This window comes from Ptychodera flava, chromosome 17 (assembly GCF_041260155.1).
Source record: "Ptychodera flava strain L36383 chromosome 17, AS_Pfla_20210202, whole genome shotgun sequence".
NCBI classification, from domain to species: domain Eukaryota; kingdom Metazoa; phylum Hemichordata; class Enteropneusta; family Ptychoderidae; genus Ptychodera; species Ptychodera flava.
The window spans coordinates 27,718,162-27,738,481 of record NC_091944.1 but is presented as its reverse complement, the minus strand read 5'-3'; the positions used below and the strand labels follow the sequence as shown (position 1 = coordinate 27,738,481).

The 20,320-nt window shown below is 38.6% G+C and overlaps 1 protein-coding gene across 2 annotated transcripts; it reads left to right on the top strand.

The window, feature by feature from the left end:
- Positions 1-1,820: 1,820 nt before the first annotated feature.
- On the top strand, positions 1,821-14,762 carry LOC139115949 (monocarboxylate transporter 12-B-like). Of its 2 annotated transcripts, XM_070678411.1 has the most exons (7): positions 1,823-2,035; positions 6,912-7,151; positions 7,926-8,111; positions 11,074-11,669; positions 12,254-12,458; positions 12,925-13,089; positions 14,148-14,757. In XM_070678411.1, the coding sequence occupies exons 2-7, from the start codon at positions 7,031-7,033 to the stop codon at positions 14,369-14,371; spliced, it is 1,497 nt and encodes a 498-aa protein (XP_070534512.1). In that variant the 5' UTR covers positions 1,823-2,035; positions 6,912-7,030; the 3' UTR covers positions 14,372-14,757. The 2 variants fall into 2 exon arrangements, with proteins under 2 accessions (XP_070534513.1, XP_070534512.1); XM_070678412.1 differs by lacking the exon at positions 7,926-8,111 and having other exon boundaries at positions 1,821-2,035; positions 14,148-14,762.
- Positions 14,763-20,320: the final 5,558 nt, after the last annotated feature.

The window sequence follows — 20,320 nt, the reverse complement described above, 5'->3', positions numbered from 1 at the left end:
CAAAGTTTACTATCGGTACACCGCTTTGAGGTAACGTTCTACTTATATGTCTCGCCTGCCCACCTCGCGGTTACACCACTGCACTGTAGATCTAGAGACACTGTAAGTCTGCACTGAGACAATGAACATCAATAACAACCGAAAGGTTGCAAATATCTTCAGGGTAAACCCTTGAGTGAGGACGTAGCCGAAGCTTGATTTATAAGAGAATGTGGACGCAAACCGGCATCTGGCGAGGTATCACGAGGAGCTTACTAAGAAACAAGCAAGCATTTTCAGACTTCAGAATGCATCTTGGGACAAATGTTCGGACTTACATTTTTTCGCACTTTAGACGATCAATGCCAAAGGAACCGCCCAGTAGATTTGTTAAAATAATCTGATTGCTCTATACACCATTGATATGGTTGTAACTATCTTAAAATTGTCTTTCCCGTTCCGGGTTTTTTTAGTTTAATTTTCTCTTGTATGTTTCAAAGAATGGTTTGTTTTTGGTGAAAAAAAGACAAGTTTTAGATGCGTATGAAATTTTGCATACGCTTTAGCCATGATTTTAGTGCCACCGTCTGGAGACTGCTGGGAGTAACCGTGCTAGGGCCAATGCCTGCAACGCCCTAGACTAGGTTCAAGTCTGTGATTTTGTAAAAAAATAAAGTCATATCGGCAAGTTATTGCGCATATTGAGCATTACTTTTCCTGCGAAACGCGCTGGCCTGGATGACCGCAATGTGCGATCTTATTCTGGATTTACCAAGTTGTATAATGAAATCACGATTTGCGCATGTGTAGATCGAGTAAACGCGATAGGTAAATATATTTCAGTCAGAATCTTGATTCTCGCGACAACTCTACGACGTGTATAATACATCGCATTCAAATAATAGGTTTATTCGCATACTTGTATCTAGCCAATCGTTGCCCTAACGGGCTCTGTCATTTCTTTCGGAGGATTGGCTACAGGGGAGCCAGGACAAACAAGCGGATAAAAAAAACAAACAAACAAGTATACAAATACATAAATAAATCATAAACACACACTGTCACAGACAAACATAAACAAATAGACAAAAAACAAACAAACAAACATACAATATCATAGAACGTTGAATAAATAACAAACATACATGTTGAATATGTTGCATGAGCTAGCTGTTCAGTCAATCATATCAACTTTGTCTCGATATGTTGTTGTCTCTAACACTTACACACATACATTATATACATACAAAAAATAAACAAATGTATAAACACATGCGCATATATAAATATAATCTAAATATAATATATAATTTCTTCATATATAATATATTATATTTATATATATGCTTGTGTGTATACATTTGTTTGTTTATTCGTTTGTATGTTTTTATAAAGTCAACGTTCTATGATATTGTGTGTTTGTTTGTTTGCCAATTTGTTTACATTTGTCTTTGCGTGTATGATTTATTTATGTATTTGTATGCTTGTTTGTATTTTTTGTTTATATATTTATTCGTTTTTTTGTTTGTTTGTTTTCCTTGTTCTCCTGTGATTGGCTTGCATCGAGTGTAAATGATCGATTTGGAGAAAAGGCTGCCATATTTTTTGGATGAAAGGGTACCATTAATATTCACAAAAGAGACCTGGCAAATCAATTAGGAAATGTTAAAAGAACTGACAATGCATTGCAATACTAAAACACGAAGACTAGCGAGAAAACTATTTGATCCGCACCAAGGGAGGACGGTTAAAGTCGGAAAAGGTACAGTGACTTTCCTTGTAGAAGGGGCAACAATGGCAAGGTCATGTTATCACTCGAATGGTGACGTAATACATGTAGGTGTGCAGGTGTCGTAATTTCATAAGCCATCAGCTGGATAGAGGCACTGTAACATGAGTAAGTAATCTCGTCCTTTTTGCTTCATAGGAATGATGAACGGTTCCTACGCTGAAAGACTACCCATCGATTGCTAGTCCTCATTAGGCACCGTGTCTTTCCAGGAGTGAAAAGAAGCTATATTTGGCTGTAGATACAGTCAAATGCGCCAGCCAGAATGTAAGTTCTTTCATAGATAGTGTATGGTTCATTCGCAACGCCCATTGTCTACTTTTTACAGGGTCAAGTGTGGTAAATGGTCGTTTCGGCACTAAGTCGTTTCAACCCATGACGTTTCGGCATCCCTGTATCAATTTCTTTCAAACTATTTAGTTATTGACTGACCCGTCATATTCGTAAGCGTGACCTTAGCGTTCTGACCAGTACTTTTATGTGCATTTTGTTTGACCTTTGGCGAGCTGTTTCTGCACCGCTATCAAACTTTTGATAGCTATTGCTATCGATAAACTTATGTCACAGATTCGAAAATGATATGAAGTTTTTTCTTACGGTCTCTTACCGTGTTCTCACAAAGATTAAAGCAATGTACGTGAATGTTTAATAGTTGACACTATACTTTTAGTAATTTGATTTGTAACATTAAGCGCCAGCACGGTAGCCTTGAGCTGTGCAGCACTGTAGCCTTGAGCTGTGCCGAACGTCTTTGGTCGCGGTACCAAAACGAAAAATACTCGGCCAAATCACGTCCCTTTGTGGAGGGACCATGGCTAAATCACGCTTCATGCATACTCCCTCTAAACTCAATCTTTCTTCAGCGCCAACTCGACAATAACGTAGAGTATCCCAAATGGTTGTTACGTTATTTTACACCATGCACTGAACCACATGTATGTCAAAAGAATGGTGTAGCGCAGGTGCAGTACTATCCTGGTACACGCCAAACAGTATAGAGCTATATTTCGCGATACAGTAAAAGTGGAGCGAGATGTTGATATGAAAACATGTTGTGCGATTTTTGCGCATGATAATCGAAATACAGCCAACCCCACCCCTAAGGGAGCGTTCAGTTATTATGGCCGGGGGTGGGCCGGCAAATTCTTCCTGCGCATCAGTCAAAATAAGTGAACCCCCTACCCATTGTACCAAAAAATTGATGACCCCCCTTTCAAGATGACAAAAATTTCATGACCCCCTCCCCCCACATTGCATGAGTAAATTAGCTGCACACACAAATACCTCAGGGGTATGGAGCGATAGAATCCCCCAAAAAAGAGCTTAGATTTTTTTCAAATGACCTTCCTTACAAACTCAAAAGGTGTTAATGCTCAGATTTCCAATTCTGACTTGCTATAATTTTGAAATTACCCCTCAAAGGGGTTGGACAGAAATTACTGGTTGATCGCAATATTTTTGTGCAAGCGTGTGTGTACATATTTTGATATTTGGATTTAATTAAAAATCAGCTGTTGATAATGTTGATTCACATGGTATACATATATTTTTCACATACATGTATGAGGAATCTATGTAATACTTTCTCAATGCAAAACTATATCTATGCATTTATAGATATTTGATAATTTACATAAATGTACTTAAATGAAATAGGGTTGTTACAACTGGCATGTGGACAAAAAGTTTGACCTTAGAATTTCACCAAAAATGTTCATCCACTATACATGGGAGTCAATGATAAAATTGTGAATAATTGTTTTTCCAATGAAAAACTTGGTATACTTGTACATATACAGACGTTCAATAATTAACATAATTGTACTTGATTAGAATATGATGGTTAAAGGTGCATATTATGTGTACTAGAAATCTGATTATGGAATTTCACTGAAAATGTTCATCCACTATACATGGGAGTCTATGAGGAAAGTATGAATAATTTTTTTCCAATACAAAAATAGGTAAACCCATGTATTTATGCACTCTCAATTATTGATATCAATGCACTTGATTAGATTAGGGTGGGAACAAATGGATGTGTTCGCCAGAAATTGGATTTTGGAATTATACCAAAATGTAGATTCACTGTACATGGGAGTCTATGAGGAAAATATGAATAATTTTTTTCCAATACAAAACTATCAAAATCTGTGTATTTATAGACATTTGATAATTCATTTTAAAGTACTTAGTTAGCCTAGGATGGTTAAAGGTTGATATGTGTGCAAGAAATTAGATTTTGGAATTTCACCGAAATGCTGATTCACTATACACTGGAGTCTATGAGAAAACTAAGAATAATTTTTTTACAATGCTAAACTAAATTAATTTGTGCTTTTATAGGTGTTTGATAATTGATACAAATGAACTTGCTTCAAATAGGGTATTTAAAGTTCAGATGTGGACAACAATTCTGATATTGGAATTTCACCTAAAAGTATTATTTAACTTTTCATGGTACTAGTAGTCTCAGTACAGGTAACTGTTAAATAATTTCCCTGACAAAACTTGCTATATCTCTAATATGTAAGTAATAGGAATTGTTCATTGCCCTCAGTGCAGTGAGCTTGATTTACAATAAGACAAGCCTCAGAGTTGTCAAGTCAAGATGTTCATGTGACAGATAATTATACTTTGTTCAGATTAGAATAACTTCAGAGAATGAAATGCAACGAATCATTTTTATCTCCCAGAATATTTCTGAACACTGAAACTTCTTTTTGACGGGACGGATACTTATGAAAATTAAGTGACCCCCCCCCCCCTCTGAGCTGTTTGAAAAATACATGACCCCCCTTTGCAGTTTTCAAATTTGAGGTGACCCCCCCCCCCCTGGATTTTGCCGGCCCACCCCCGGCCATAATAACTGAACGCTCCCTAAACGAGGAAGTTACGTTTGCCTTGCGCGTGTTTTAATTCTCGACGGCCCCTCACCACGATCACGGTTACAGTCCTGAGTGACTGTGCTTCTATATATATGTTACCTCCTTTTTTAAAAAATATGTTGCGTCGAGCAATAGACGTATTATTGTCGGCCCCTTCACTATCAAACCACCAAATCGTGGTGATTTCTTTTATTGTGATGAATAGGGCAATTAGAATTGCCGTACCTGCTGACATAGTGACAATTTAGTTTATAAAGGAAAATATATCTGTTTTACAATAGGGCTAGATGAAGCTATTTTTCGTTCTCATTTGTGGAAACCTTTCAGTGTGCAAATTCTTTAGTATTAGCACACTGAAACTGGATCGCCATTGCAATGGTTGAGGAAGAAAACCAATGGGCGCTGTCACCGTCTGTTGAGAAGTCTACGTACATGGCCATAACATATGTACGCACACGTGTATACACACGTGATGTGAGCGGTCATTGACCAAAAATTAATTTTATTATGCTTAAAGAACGAACGTTACTAACAAACTCACCATGTTTGCCCTAGCATATTTTAAACTAGAGATCGGTATGTTCTCCTGACAAGTTAATTATAGTTTGTGCTGTATTTTTGCAAAGAACATCGGATACTGTAACTTGTTTCTCATTGATACGAAGTAGCTTGAGCAGGCGCAAATCGAGCGATGACGCCGAAGTTTTTAAGATTCAAAACAGGGGGGCCAGAGATCTGGTAGTTGTTGTTATTGTTTGTATTGTTGTTTATGTCTATATTAGTTGTGTTGTTGTGGTTTTATAGTTTCAACAGTAATGTACTAGATGTCATGAGAAACACAGAGAGCGGGACATAATATCATTACATGTATTTGACCCAATAACTGTACCGGATCGTGTGACCCGATTACTCTCTTCCAAAGTATACTGTCTTCCTAGTGTAAGTATAGGACATACACACACACACAAACACACACACATCGAAGTATACAGATGTCCTCGTGGGAAATTACAGTGCTCGATGCTAAGCAGAGCGTTATAAGTAAACAAATTACTTCAAGTACAGAGTAATGAAATCTATTACTTAAGTTTCCTGCATCCTGCAATCCTCAGATAGAAGTGAAAGGGTTACTAGCTTGACACTCTTACATATATGATTGGGACGAACCATTATATTTATAGGTGGTGTTAAAATTTGATAAATAATATTTGTTTTGGTGGCGACATTTTGAAACTAACTCAGAGCGTTATTTAACAGTGTGGATTTGTCAGCATTGATAATGTGCAGCTTTTCTGTGCAAAGATTACATCGCTTGCTTATGCTAGAGTAGCTCGATGCTTTGTCAATGATTGACCGCGAAATGAGCGAGCAAGGGCCAAGTCTTTGACATTTCGTGAAAATGAAAACGCTATACAGTATACAGCGTTTTTCATTTTAGCTCACATTTGTATATCTATAAATACCATAAAAAGCTTATATGGTGAGTCGGTGGCGTCTGTATGTCTGTATGTATATATGTATGTGCGGATGTACGTCCGTCCGATGCAAAAGCTCCCAAACCGCCGCACCTATCATCTTAGTATTTCGTGTACAGGTAGACCCAGGGGTTGAGATCAATCTGATTAAAATCAGATGTAGAGTACGGCGACGTCTCTGTACTTGCGCGGTTTTCTCTTGCTGTCGCCTCTAGTGAGAGGCGACAGCAAGAGAAAACCGCGCAAGTACAGAGACGTCGTCGTACTCTACATCTGATTTTAATCAGATTGGGGTTGAGATGTGACGTTGTTCAAACGAACATGTCAATGTCAAAAATATTCAAATGAGATAAGAAAAAAGGGAACTCCTGCAAATGTGCGGGAGTAGTGGAATTAACTGAAACAGCCTACACATCTGAGTCAGAGCTTCTATGACCTTTAACCTATTTGTATGCAATGTACTTATTATACAGTGTACGAGTGGTGGCAGTGACTGAAACAGCCTACTCTACTGAACTTGAGTCATTTCCTGTCATCGTTCATGAACTGATACATATCGGCAGACCTGCTGAAACCATGGACTGTGTAGAAACACTCCTCTGCTAAGCCTGTTCCTAAAGTTGACCTCCAGTACCTTAAGTTTCAGACCTTATTTACTTTAGTAATTTTGTCATTCTTGTTTTTTCTGGTTTAAATATTTCTTGATGGACCAGTTCAAACCAAATATGAGCTCACTGTCCTTAACGGTATTTTTCGTTTTTCATCAATTTCTCTCCGTAGATTGCCATTTAATGTAAGAGAATCGAACACTTTGCAATGACCGCCACGGGTTTGGAGGATGAGGCGTCGAAAAACAAGCCGGACCTCGCTAGAGATTGGCCGAGCCCTCCCGACGGTGGATGGGGATGGTTCATTGTCTTTGCTACCTTTCTGACCACCACTATATCGGCCGGAAATTTGTATTCATTGTTTTCTTTGCCGCATATCTGGATGCATTCAACGAATCCAAGGCAGCCACAGGTTAGTTGAACTGTTTGGCGCACCTGGAAAATGATGGGCCAGTCGTCACAATCCTCGGTAGAGGTCAGTCACGATGCTGGTCAGCCCGAAAATATGTAGAACGCCCTTATTTCAAAATAATTGGAAGGATGATATACAAACACTCCACTTAAATAATGTTAAATTTCACTTCAGCCCAGCGTCGATCCAGTCTTATGAAATTTGACTTCTCAAAAGAGTTGTCTCAAACTCATATCAAATTTTATTGTGATCAAAAACACGATTGGAACTAATTTGGGATAATTGGTTCTTCATACTTATAAAATTTCTCAAAAGTGTTAGGTGCCCTGTAGCTGAATGTTGCAATATTACAAATAACTCATAAAAACAAATGTGTAAGTTGATGAGGAAACATTTGCTGATTAAATCGACATTACTTCACTATCCAATTATCCCAAATTAATTTCCAATCGTGTTTCAATGTTCTGACCCAAATAGCACTACTCGAAGAGTAACTCGGTCAAACAAGAATAATTAAACAAATACATTAATAAATTTTAGCAATAATATATATATATATATATATATATATCTTTTTACACTTGTTGTCAAGTTGTTGCTTTCTGGTTGAGCAGTGCTCGTCGACTGGTATGTTCGCATTACACTGGGGGAATTCATGGAAATTTTAACCGTGTTTCCCACAACAGTGTGTGGAAGCTGTACTAAAACCAACCAAAAGTTAAAGAAAATTTGTATGACTGTGACGTCACAGTGGCTTTGTTTCCATTTTTACAGCGTGGATTGGATCTCTGGCCATTTTCACGTTTACCATGCTTGGTCCACTTAGCTTAGCCCTGTCAAGAAAATTCGGACACCGTACTTCTCTCATGGCGGGTGGCATCGTGGCGTCCATTGGCCACATGTCAAGCTCGTTCACTACAAATATCTACCAGTTGTATTTCACGTATGGCATTCTCATAGGTGAGGCCAGTATATGTTATAAAGAAAATCATTCTTTGGTTGTGTATTTCATGAATAATAGTAACAATAGACTACAAGTGGTTGCAAAGTTGTATTCTCGTCTAAAGATTGCCTACGAAGGCTATAAAACTGTGGAAAGAAGTCATTAAATATAGTTTCAAATAAATTTATATTTCAGGCATGCATCATAAGCAAGCTCAGATGATCACAATCGTCTGAGGTCTAAGATAGATTACCAGAGAGCAATTCATTTTGCATTCCTTCTTGTCCCTCCCATAAAAATTATAAAAAAGGGCTAGGTATTAAAACAGAATAGGTTTGCCGAGGTGCTATCATTCTCTCAACCTTCCACACTATTCTGCCCCCACCACATCCCCAGCCAGCGTCTTATGGACAAACTAGCTTGCGGCTGTCTTGTTGAGTAGTTCTGTTTCGTGCTATTGCAATTTCCACTTCAAGTAAAATCCCGTATCCTTATATGACGGATGAATACAATTGCTTTAGTAGTCTATAGCTGGCGTACTCCTTTGTTAGGGACTGGACACAAATTACAGGGGGGGGGTGGGCCGGTGTTTTTTGGGGGAGGGTCGCCATTTTTCGCGCAAGCATTTTTGAAGGGTCATAAAATTTTGTGCAAGCCTATGGGGGAGGGTCACCTTTTTTCATGCATCAAAGCTGAAATTGCATGTGCACGTTATGGAATACTGAAAAAAGAAAAAATACCTCCTGGCACTTTCATTTTCTGCCATTACCATTTTCGGCGCGCCCTTCGGGCGCAAATTTCAGGTATAATAAAACAATGTATTGATGATCCAAGCAGCCACATTGATTAAGTTGTCATGATTTCTACTTATTCAACACTATTGTGCATAACTGTCCCCTATAGTGACTCTTTCAATAACAATTTGGGAGATTACTTATTTGACATCATTCTCCCATTGACAATACATTGGGTATAGGTCGGTGTCAAACGTTCATGTCGCTGTATGTACATTTTTTAATTTTTTGAGGACATTGACAGAATACAAACTGTTCAGAATAGTGCATAGTGTCATCAATAACAACTGGAAGCTTCAGTCGAACAACTTTTGAATAACAATTTAGGATCAGATAACCTATGAGTTATTTGTAGTTTCCTCATAGCCTACAATGTATAGTGAATCAACATTTTGGTGAAATTCCAAAATCAAATTTCTTGCACAACCATGGACTTGAAACCACTCTATCTAATCATGAATATTAATACTAATAATTAGGTGTACATAAATGCACAGGTTTACCAAGTTTTGTATTGGAAAAAAATTATTCATAGTTTTCATCATAGACTGCCATGTATAGTGAATGGACATTTCAGTGAAATTCCAAAATCAAATTTCTTGCACACCCATTGACTTGAAACTACTCTAGTCTAATCATGAACATTAATACCAATAATCAAGTGTACATAAATGCACAGATTTTCCTATTTTTGTATTGGAAAAAAATTATTCATAGTTTCATCATAGACTGCCATGTATAGTGAATCGACATTTAAGTGATATGCCAAAATCAAATTTCTTGCACAACCATTGACTTGAAACCACTCTGGTCTAATCATGAACATTAGTACCAATAATTGAGTGTACATAAATGCACAGATTTACCTATTTTTGTATTGGAAAAAAATTATTCATAGGGTTTCACCATAGACTGCCATGTATAGTGAATCAACATTTCGGTGAAATTCCAAAATCAAATTTCTTGCACACACATGGACTTGTAACCACTCTAGTCTAATCAAGAACATAAATATCAATAATCAAGCATACATAAATACACAGATTTGCCAAGTTTTGTATTTAAAAAAAATTATTCATAGTTTCTTCATAGACTACAATGTATAATGGATCCACATTTCATGCGAAATTCCAAAAACAAAGTTATTGTACACAGATGCACGTGTTACCACCCTCTTCTAATCAAGCACAATTATGTCAATTATTCAGGGTCATATATACACAAATAGTGCATATTTTTAATTATGAAAATTTTTTTTTACAGTTTTGTCATAGACTCCCATGTATAGTGGATCAACATTTTATGCGAAATTCCAAAAACAAAGTTATTGTACACAGATGCACATTTTACCACCCTCTTCTAATCAAGCACAATTATGTCAATTATTCAGGGTCCATATATGCACAAATAGTGCAAATTTTTAATTCTGAAAATTTTTTGACAGTTTTGTCATAGACTCCCATGTATAGTTTTGTCATAGACTCCCATGTATAGTGGATCAACATTTTGACAGAAATTCCAAAATCAAATATCTTGTTCACATGTGCACTTGTAAACAACCCATGCTAATCAAGTATATCTATATCAGTTATTAAACATCTGTATATGAACAGATATAGCTAGTTTTATACTGGAAAATACACGTTCGTAGTTTTCTTATAGTCGACTACATGTATAGTGAATCAACATTATCGATAAAATCTAAAAATTACATTTTTTGTACAGGCATGCACTTTTTACCTGCCACTTCAAGCAAAGTACATTTACATGAATAACACACACATATGATTTGATATTTTTGGACAACGCGTTATATCGGCCACATTTTGCCTTCCTTTCGGGAGGGCGACTTAAAAAGTATAGCAAGTCAGAAGGGGGTCTTTAACACATTGCGGGTTTTTTTGGGGGGGTATTGAGTAACAGGGGAGGGTCACTTATTTTCATGCACGGATAAGGGGGAGGGTCACTAATTTTTGTGCATGAACTTTTGAAGGGTCACTATTTTTTACGCAGCGGTTTTTCGAAAAACACCGGCCCACCACCCCCCCCCCTGTAATTTATGTCCAGTCCCTTACGGTCGCATAGATTAATCATGATATAATTATAGAATCCCGTATTTGTGTGCATGGAAACACGAAGAAAGCGATTGCTTTGATCAATCCGCTATGTTTGTTATTCCAACCAGGTTGTGGTTTCGGCATCACTCATCTCTCCGCAATAGAGATGGTGGGGATATATTTCAGGAAGAAGCTTTCAGTCGCCATGGGACTGGCTCTGGCAGGCGGTGGGATGGGCCAGTTTGTCATGTCTATTGGTAGTCAAGCTCTCATAGACACCTACGGGTGGCGAGGACTTCACATGGTCTTATCAGCGTTTTGTTTACATATCTGTGTAGCAGGCGCCCTCTTCAGACCGTTACAAGCGACAAGAGAGTACTCACAGGTGCCGGAGGTCACCGACGAGAATTTACAAATGTCACATGGACAGTGTAACGCCAATCAGGATGAGTGCAATGACCAGAACGGAGAAAGTAAATATTCGAAAACAAAACTCACGCCGGACAAGGACAATGATATATCGAAGTACAAAGACGTCCACACCGAAGATAGAAACTCGGTCTCTTCAAGTATCGGAAAACAAGGACGTGCAGTATGCAATAGCATAACTTCATTTTTCAAATCGTTGTATGACTTTTCCCTATTCAAGGAACCTGATTTTATAATTCTGTTATTTGTAATGGTTTTACAAGGGTTCGGAGCGGTGACAATGACGACTCACATAGTAAGTTTAGTCTTTTTCTTGTTCTGTTTTACCGAGAGCAGTCTTGTTACATCGCGAACTATCGAAAACAAAGTTTTGAATGAGAAGAACATCGCTGTTATTGAACGTCAACACGGTCACGGTCGCGCATTGACTCTCAGCTTTTCTCCGCGCGTATACATACTTGCTCGTTGACAACATATTTCCTACTCTTTGCAAAATAATCAATGCATTTTTGTCATCACAACTATATCACCAGGCATAAATCAATGAAAATATGAATAGTAATACAGTACAGTTTCTTGATTGGTCCTTGAATACACCCGACTCGGCAGTTACAAGATGGAGGTCGGGCTACCGAGATTAACTAGAACCGACACACGTCAAAATTTAGCAACAAATTATGAGCTCATGGCTGATTCTTTTGATCGGTATACTTTTTGGAGAAATATAGATAAAGGTATTTGTTTTATCTAAAAATATAAATTTCGTAGAAAAATGAAAACATGGAATTACTTTTGAATAACGATGAAGGCAGTTTCAGGGGTACTTGGGCCTTCATCGACACTGTATGTACTGTATCTCTCCTTCGAATGTCTTTGCAGGTTAGACGAGCAAGGGACATCGGCATTTCAGCCACAAAAGCAGCCTTCATTCCAGCAGCGATCGGTTTAGGGCAGTTGATCGGACGACCAACGATAGGGGGCATTGGCAATCTACCTAAAGTGAAACCCAATGTCCTGTACGCTTTGTGTTTCGCAATATGCAGTGTTAGCGTAACCCTGTCACTGTTCTTGAATTCTATTGTAGGTAATAAATATTTAGAACATCTTGTGCTAATTTTGATTTACGATCTCATTGTGCTACAAATTATAATTATTACGCAGTTTCCATTCGTCGTTCACCAACGCTACTAAGGGAGTATGTATTCCTTGTAAATCTCGCCCAGCTGTCCTCATAGCTGTTAAGATCCAGCAGGAGATGTAAAAAGGTGACCGAGGAAGTTTCGTGACAAAATCGAGATAAGTTCACTGTTGAGACGCCTAAGCTTTATCCTTGCTTTTTGGGTAATTAATCGATTACGTGATAAAATTTGAAACTGGCATATATATTTGATCATCAAGTTATGAAACTCTAGCGCTACTAGTGACCTGCATAGACACTCTACGTATAATGAATGTCACCTAAAAAAAATCTGGCAAGAATTTACACACAGTAAGTGATGTAATACATGACATAGCTGTCTTATCTTTCGCTTTTTTACTTGTCTTGTCAGCTCTCACAGGATTGATGGTGGTTTTTGGTGGATGTATGGGTGGTTATATGGTCCTCGTTAGTGTAAATATTGCGTATTACCTTGGACACGCTAGAATCGGATATGCAATGTCAATAACCTTCCAATTTAGTGGAACTACGGCTCTTATCGTCGGGCCCCTCACAGGTGAGACAATTAACTTATATAATTGTATTGATACCCAAATAATGAGATCTATGTAATATCTTATTGGAAACTGAGATTCAATGGTGCTTTCAACATACCACTAGACGTTACAGACCATAATGAGTCGTCGATCCATTCTCAAGGATCCACAGACAATTTGATGATGATGAATTGCTCAACGCACTGCGCAGCATACATTAACAGTATACCACTAAAGCGACGGTCTGCTGAAGTTTATCACTCCAATTTACTCTGTTTTGAGAGTTGTATGCCTACTAGACTAAAAGATCAGACTCTCGAGGGCGCTCTTTACTAGAAACTAACTCTGGGATCTTCATTCATCATGCAACCGTTACAATTTTCACTCACAGCCGAGCGTGCCGTGTATTTGGAAATGAAGGGTTGGCTGTGCTTTTTTGTGCACATCTGGAGTATGATTTAAAAATCCCCCTCCCTCCCCAGTGTGCAAGTCGCGGTAAACGTAGTGGATTGCACCAAAGTTGGGATGTGGGAGGGGTGAAGCTTAAGGGTATGACTGCTCATTATGAGTAAGCACATTGTGAGTATGAACAACAAATATCGCTAATTGGGATCGCTTTGGTCAATATTGTTGCACTTCCATTTATTCGGAGTAAAAGTCTCAACATTAGTAGGCAAAATTACGTTTTGTCCATGTTATCATCATAATTTTTCAAATGTATTACCAGGCAAAGAAAAGACAGGAAATCGCACGCCTGGGTAAGTGTGATGGTACCAGGGTGCTCATATGACAGTAATCGCAGAACCGTTCATCATAAAGTTGCACAGCGAAAGAGTACAGTAGCGTTTTGTCGATAATTTTTTTCGATATACAGTCACTCTGGACCGCAGCAAAAATCTCAGTGCCGGGTCTCCGTCTGAGCCTACTGCACAGCACTCGATATTGATATTATTCGCCTTACCTTCGTGAAACAAAAACCGATCCTCACACGAACTTCTACCACTATGCCACGAGCACAGCTCACTTCACCCGATGTTTCTTAGCAGATTATCTAATATTTTCCTTGCATCTCTCACAGGACTAATGCGGGACCATTTTGGCATCTACGATCAGGCCTTTATATTATCGGCTTGCGCTTACGGTGCGGCGACACTGCTTGCCTTTGTGGCGCTACCACTTGTCCATAAGATGGTCAAAGCAAGACGACGACGTTCCCAGCAAGCATTGGATGACGCTAAGGTAGCCGAGGAAACTGAGGAAGAATTAACTGGCCACCCAGAGGAAATGGAGGACAGTGTTTAATACTTATGGACATAGCGCTGGCGAAGAAATGTGCAGTACTTCACAGGCGGCTTACAATCGAATTGTTGATAGTCAGCGAAGTGGCGTTATTTACAAATTTAAAGAGAAATAACAGTAATCTTCGATAATATCTAATAATATTTGTTCTGCGAAACAACTCTTTCTCTTTCATCTTGAAGTACATTGCATACAAAGAAATAGTCTCACAAAAACTACACATTGTGTACGGTACTATTCGGCCAATCGATGAATTCCAGACCTCAAGCGGAATAAATTTCCGTTGTCAACAATATTATAGCGAACATTATATGGCTACAGGCTGTCTCGACATGATTTTGAAATGAAACAGTCGTAAAGAAAGTTCAGTGACTGTCGCTCATTTCTTACTCAAAGTAAGGTAAGGGAGCGTTTAGGTTTTTACGGCCTGGGGGGGGGGGCGGCAAAATCTTGTCGCCGGTGTTCAAAAAATATAGACCCCGCCTGCATTTTCGTGAAAAAAAGATGACCCCCCTTTGTCAGACGAAAAAAATTTGATGACCCCCCCACCCCCCCGCTGAAAAATAACCAAAACCCATATGTCAAATTTACCCGCATGGTTTGGATTTGAACTACGGTACGCGGCGCACTTTATTCGTGTAGCAGAGATGCCAGTGCACAAACTTCTCAGCCACATCCATGCAAAAGTCTGTTACTTAGGACGACTGTAAGGCAATTTTTAACTTCATTTCCATAGACAACTTATGTCCATGGACATTGTATAAAGTAAACTTTATTGGAATGGTTCGCCAAAGGCAGCCCTCCGGTTAAGAGGGTCATGGGCCATTACGTAAAGTCATTTATTGTAGTGGGCCGCCGAAGGCGGCCCGCTGGTAAAGAGGGTCGATCATGGCCATCGCATGAAGTAAACCTAATTGGAGTGGGCCGCCAAAGGCGTCTGCCCGTTAAGAGGGTCATGGGTAATACATAATGTATATTTATTGTAGTGGGCCGCCGAAGGCGGCCCGCCGGTAAAGTGGGTCGATCATGGCCATGGCATAAAGTGAACTTTATTGTTGGTATTATGTTTTTGAAAATGTGGTGACCCCCCCTTTCCTACCAGTGAAAAAGCGATGACCCCCCCCCCTTTCCGGATTCCAAAATTATGATGAACCCCCCCCCCCTGGATTTTGCGCCCCCCCCCGGCCGTAAAAACTGAACGGTCCCTAACAACTATGAAAATTTTGGCTGTGTTAAGGGAGAGTTCAGTAATTGCAGCGGATGGGCCAGGGGATCGGGGGAGGGTAACCTTTTAGAAAACTGTCCAAGGGGGAGGGTCACTTTTTATAAATCTATCTTGGGGAGGGTAACTTTTAACAGAAAATGATTTTAAGGCCAAACCCTTGATTGTTCATGTGTTGTTTCCTGAATAGGACATTGCCGACGAAATACATTGGTTCTTTCAAATTGAATATGCACACATTATCGACAAGCTTCGCAAGCAAAGGAGATGAAGCAGTTTGCCACATTAAACATCTTGAACAGTTAAAACTCATGAAAGACAAGAGTCAAAAACGTATTGGACAGGTGACAAAGTGTATATAAATTATCAAATGTCTATAAATGCACAGATGTTGTTATATGTTTTATATTCGAAAAAAAAAATGTTCATAGTTCTCTCATACACTACCATGTATAGTGAATCATCATTTCGATGAAATTCATAAATCCAATTTCTTGCTCACACATGCATTTGTAACAACCCTAGTATAATCAAGTACATTAATATCAATAATCAAGAGTAAATAAATACACAGATTTACCTATTGTTGTATATGAAAAAAAATGTTTATAGTTTCCTCATAAACTACCATGTATAGCGAATCCACATTAAGGTAAAATTCCAAAATCCGTTTTATTGCACACATGTCCATTTGTAGCTAACCCAGTCTAATCAAGTACATTGATCAATCTGATTAAAATCAAATGAAGAATACGGCGACGTCCTCTTATGCGTACGCGGTATTCTCTCGCTGTCGACTCTCAGTAGTAGTGAGAGTCGACAGCGAGAGAATACCGCGTACGCATAAGAAGACGTCGCCGTACTCTACATCTGATTTTAATCAGATTGGTACATTGATATGAATAATCAAGAGTACATAAATGCAAAGATTTACCTATTTTGTATTGAAACCAAATTATTCATACATCCATTGTATCTTTACTGTTGAGAAAGCCTGTCTGGTGCAAGTCAGAAATTCTGTCTGTATAAAAGAAACAAAGTGGCGGTCGGTGTAATAAATGCAAAGTTTACAATCGGTACACCGCTGTTCGGATTGAGGTAACGTTCTACTTATATGTCTCGCCTGCCCACCTCGCGGTTACACCACTGCACTGTAGATCTAGAGACACTGTAAGTCTGCACTGAGACAATGAACATCAATAACAACCGAACGGTTGCAAATATCTTCAGGGTAAACCCTTCAGTGAGGACGTAGCCGAAGCTTGATTTATAAGAGAATGTGGTGGCAAACCGGCATCTGGCGAGGTACCACGAGGAGCTTACTAAGAAACAAGCAAGCGTTTTCAGACTTCAGAATGCATCTTGGGGCAGATGTTCGGACTTACATTTTTTCGCACTTAGACGATCAATGCCAAAGGAACCGCCCAATAAAAGTGGTTAAAATAATCTGATTGCTCTATACACCATTGATATGGTATATAACTATCGTAAGATTGTCTTTCTCTTTCCTTGATTTTGTAAATAGGGTTTTTGTTTGGTTTAATTTTCTCTTCTATGTTTCAAAGAATGGTGTTTTTTGTGAAAAACAAGCTATGGATGCGTATGAAATTTTGCATACGCTATAGCCATCATGTGAGTGCCATCGTCTGGAGACTGCGGGGAGTAACCGTGCTAGAGCCGATGCCTGTAACGCCCTAGACTAGGTTCAAGTCTGTGATTTTGTAAAAAAAAAATAAAGTAACATCGGCAAGTTATTCGCGCATAAGGGTTACTTTACATGCGAAACGCGCTGGTCTGGATGACCACAATGCGCGATCGTACTCTCGATTCACCAATTTGTCACGATTTGCGCATGTGTAGATCGAGTAAACGCGATAGGTAAATAAGTTTCAATCAGAATCTTGATTCTCGCTACAACTCTACGACGTGTATAATACATCACATTCAAATAATAGGTTTATTCGCATACTTGTATCAAGTCAATCGTTGCCCTAACAGGCTCTGTCATTTCTTTCGAGGGATTGGCTCACAGGGGAGCCAGGACAAACAAGCAAATAAAAAAATAAACAAATATACAACAAGCATACAAACAAGCATTCAAATACATAAATAAATCATAAACACACAGACACATAAATAAATAGACAAACATACAATATCATAGAACGTTGAATAAATAACAAACATACATGTTGAATATGTTGCATGAGCTAGCTGTTCAGTCAATCATATCAATCTTTTCTGGATATGCTGCTGTCTCTAACACTTACGCACATACATTATATATACAAACACACACACAAAACATACAAAAAAATGAACAAACAAAAGTGCAAAACACATGCACATATATAAATATAATATATATATATATATATATATAATTTATTAATATATATAATGTATATATATTATATTTATATATATGCTCGTGTATATACATTTGTTTGTGTATTCGTTTGTATGTTTGTTATTTATTCAACGTTCTATGATATTGTATACTTGTTTGTTGTTTGTCTATTTCTTTATGTTTGTGTGTTAGGATTTATTTATGTATTTGTATGCTTTTTTGCATGTTTGTTTATTTTTTATTTATTTATTTATTCGTTTGTTTGTTTGTTTGTTTTCCTTGTTCCCCTTTGATCGGCTTGCATTGAATGTAAATGATCGATTTGGAGAAAATGCTGCCATATTTTTTGGATGAAAGGGTACCATTAATATTCACAAAAGAGACCTGCCAAATTAAGGAGGAACTGAGAAAAAAACTGACACTAAAATCCGAAGACTAGCGAGAAAATCATTTGATCCGCACCGAGGGAGGACGGTTGAGTGGGAAAAGGTACAGTGACTTTCCTTGTAGAAGGGGCAACAATGGCAAAGTCATGTTATCACTCGAATGATGACGTTGTAGGTGTCGTTTCGTAAGCCATCAGCTGGATAGAAGCACTGTAACATGAGTAAGTAATCTCGTCCTGTTTGCTTCATAGGAATGTGAACGGTTCCTACACTGAAAGACTACCCATCGATCGCTAGTCCTCATCAGGCGCCGTGTCTTTCCAGGAGTGAAAAGAAGCTATATTTGGTTGTGGATACAGGCAAATGCGCCAGCTAGAATGTAAGTTCTTTCATAGACAGTGTATGGTTCATTCGCAACGCCCATTGTCTACTTTTTACTGGGTCAAGTGTGGTAACTGGTCGTTTCGGCAATAAGTCTTTTCATCCCAAGACGTTTAGGCATGCCTGTATCAATTTTTTTCAAACTATTTAGTTATTGACTGACCCGTCATATTCGTACGCGTGACCTTAGCGTTCTGACTAGTACTTTTATGAGCATTTTGTTTGACTTTTGCCGTGCTATTTCGGCACCGCTATCAAACTTTTGCAGTGTGGGCGGCTATTGCTATCGATAAACTTATGTCACAGATTCGAAAATGATATGAAATTTTTTAGCTCACATTTAGTTATACCAATGTGAGTTTATCGTATAAGCTGAAGTCAATGGCGTCTGTATGTATGTGTGTATGTATGTGTTTTTGTATGTATGTACGTACGTAGAGTATGTCCGTCAACATAAAAAACACGCAAACCGCCGCACATTTCAGCTTGGTATATAGATGGGATTTTGTTCAAATGAAGTCTGCATTGCCAAAATTATGCAAATGAGTTTACAACTTGTGAAAATGGTCCAGAATTAATATCTCGAGAACTGCTGTTTTGATTGATTTGAAAATTTGTGTGCAAGTACCTTAGGTGAACTTATACAGTTTTATGAATATTGTGAAGATATCCTCAATTATGTATTTTTGCTGAATTTTTTGTAAAAAAGTTGTAGACCTTATTTGCTTTTGTCATTCTTGTTTTTCCTGGTTTAAATATTTCTCGAATGGACCAATTCAAACTGAATGTGAGCACACTGTCCTTGGCGGTATTTTTTCTTACGGTCTCTGACCGTGTTCTCACAAAGATTAAAGCATATACGTTAATGTTTAATAGTGAACACTATACTTTTTAGTAATTTGATTTGTAACATTACGCGCGGTAGCCTTGAGCGGTGCCGAAACGTCTTTGGTCGCGGTACCAAAACGACTTGGGGCCTGAAATTGGGAGGCCGAAACGTCTTGGGCCGAAACGACTTGGTGCCGAAACGTCAAGAAACCGTCAAGTGTCACGTCTATCGATTGGCATCGTCACGGTTAGGGACTGTGGATCATTAAAGCAAGCGCACGGTAAACGAAACTAAGTACTTTTAGCCTGAAACCAGCCCACCTCCTAAACGAAAGTTTGGAAGTGTGAAAATCCAACCGTACCTCATTCAGTATCATACCTACAATCGGTAATTACGTGGCTATAAATATAAGGGGGTGTACGGTGTTTTCAATCGGTCGGGTTCGATTCCACAACAAACAGCATCCAGTCACCGTGTGGAGAAGCAACAGACAGAAATACTCGGCCAAATCACGTCCCCTTGTGGAGGGATCATGGCCAAATCACGCTTCGTGCATACGCTCCCACCATACTGGCATACTCCCTCTAAAATCAATCTTCGTTCAGCGCCAACTCGACAATAACGTAGTGTATCCAAAATGGTTGTGACGTTATTTGACGCCATGCTATGAACCACATGTATGTCAAAAGCATGGTGTAGCGCAGGTGCAGTACTAGCCTGGTACACCCCAAACAGTATAGAGGTAATTATTTTGCGATACAGTAAAACGTGGAGCGAGATGTTG

What these genes read in the sequence shown, in the direction of transcription:
- LOC139115949 (XM_070678411.1), top strand. Translation starts at nt 7,031, where the DNA reads ATGGGGATGGTTCATTGTCTTTGCTACCTTTCTGACCACCACTATATC. An exon ending in CACGTATGGCATTCTCATAG is followed by an intron (nt 8,112 to 11,073) that starts GTGAGGCCAGTA and finishes TATTCCAACCAG; the next exon opens with GTTGTGGTTTCGGCATCACT. An exon ending in GTTCTTGAATTCTATTGTAG is followed by an intron (nt 12,459 to 12,924) that starts GTAATAAATATT and finishes TTGTCTTGTCAG; the next exon opens with CTCTCACAGGATTGATGGTG.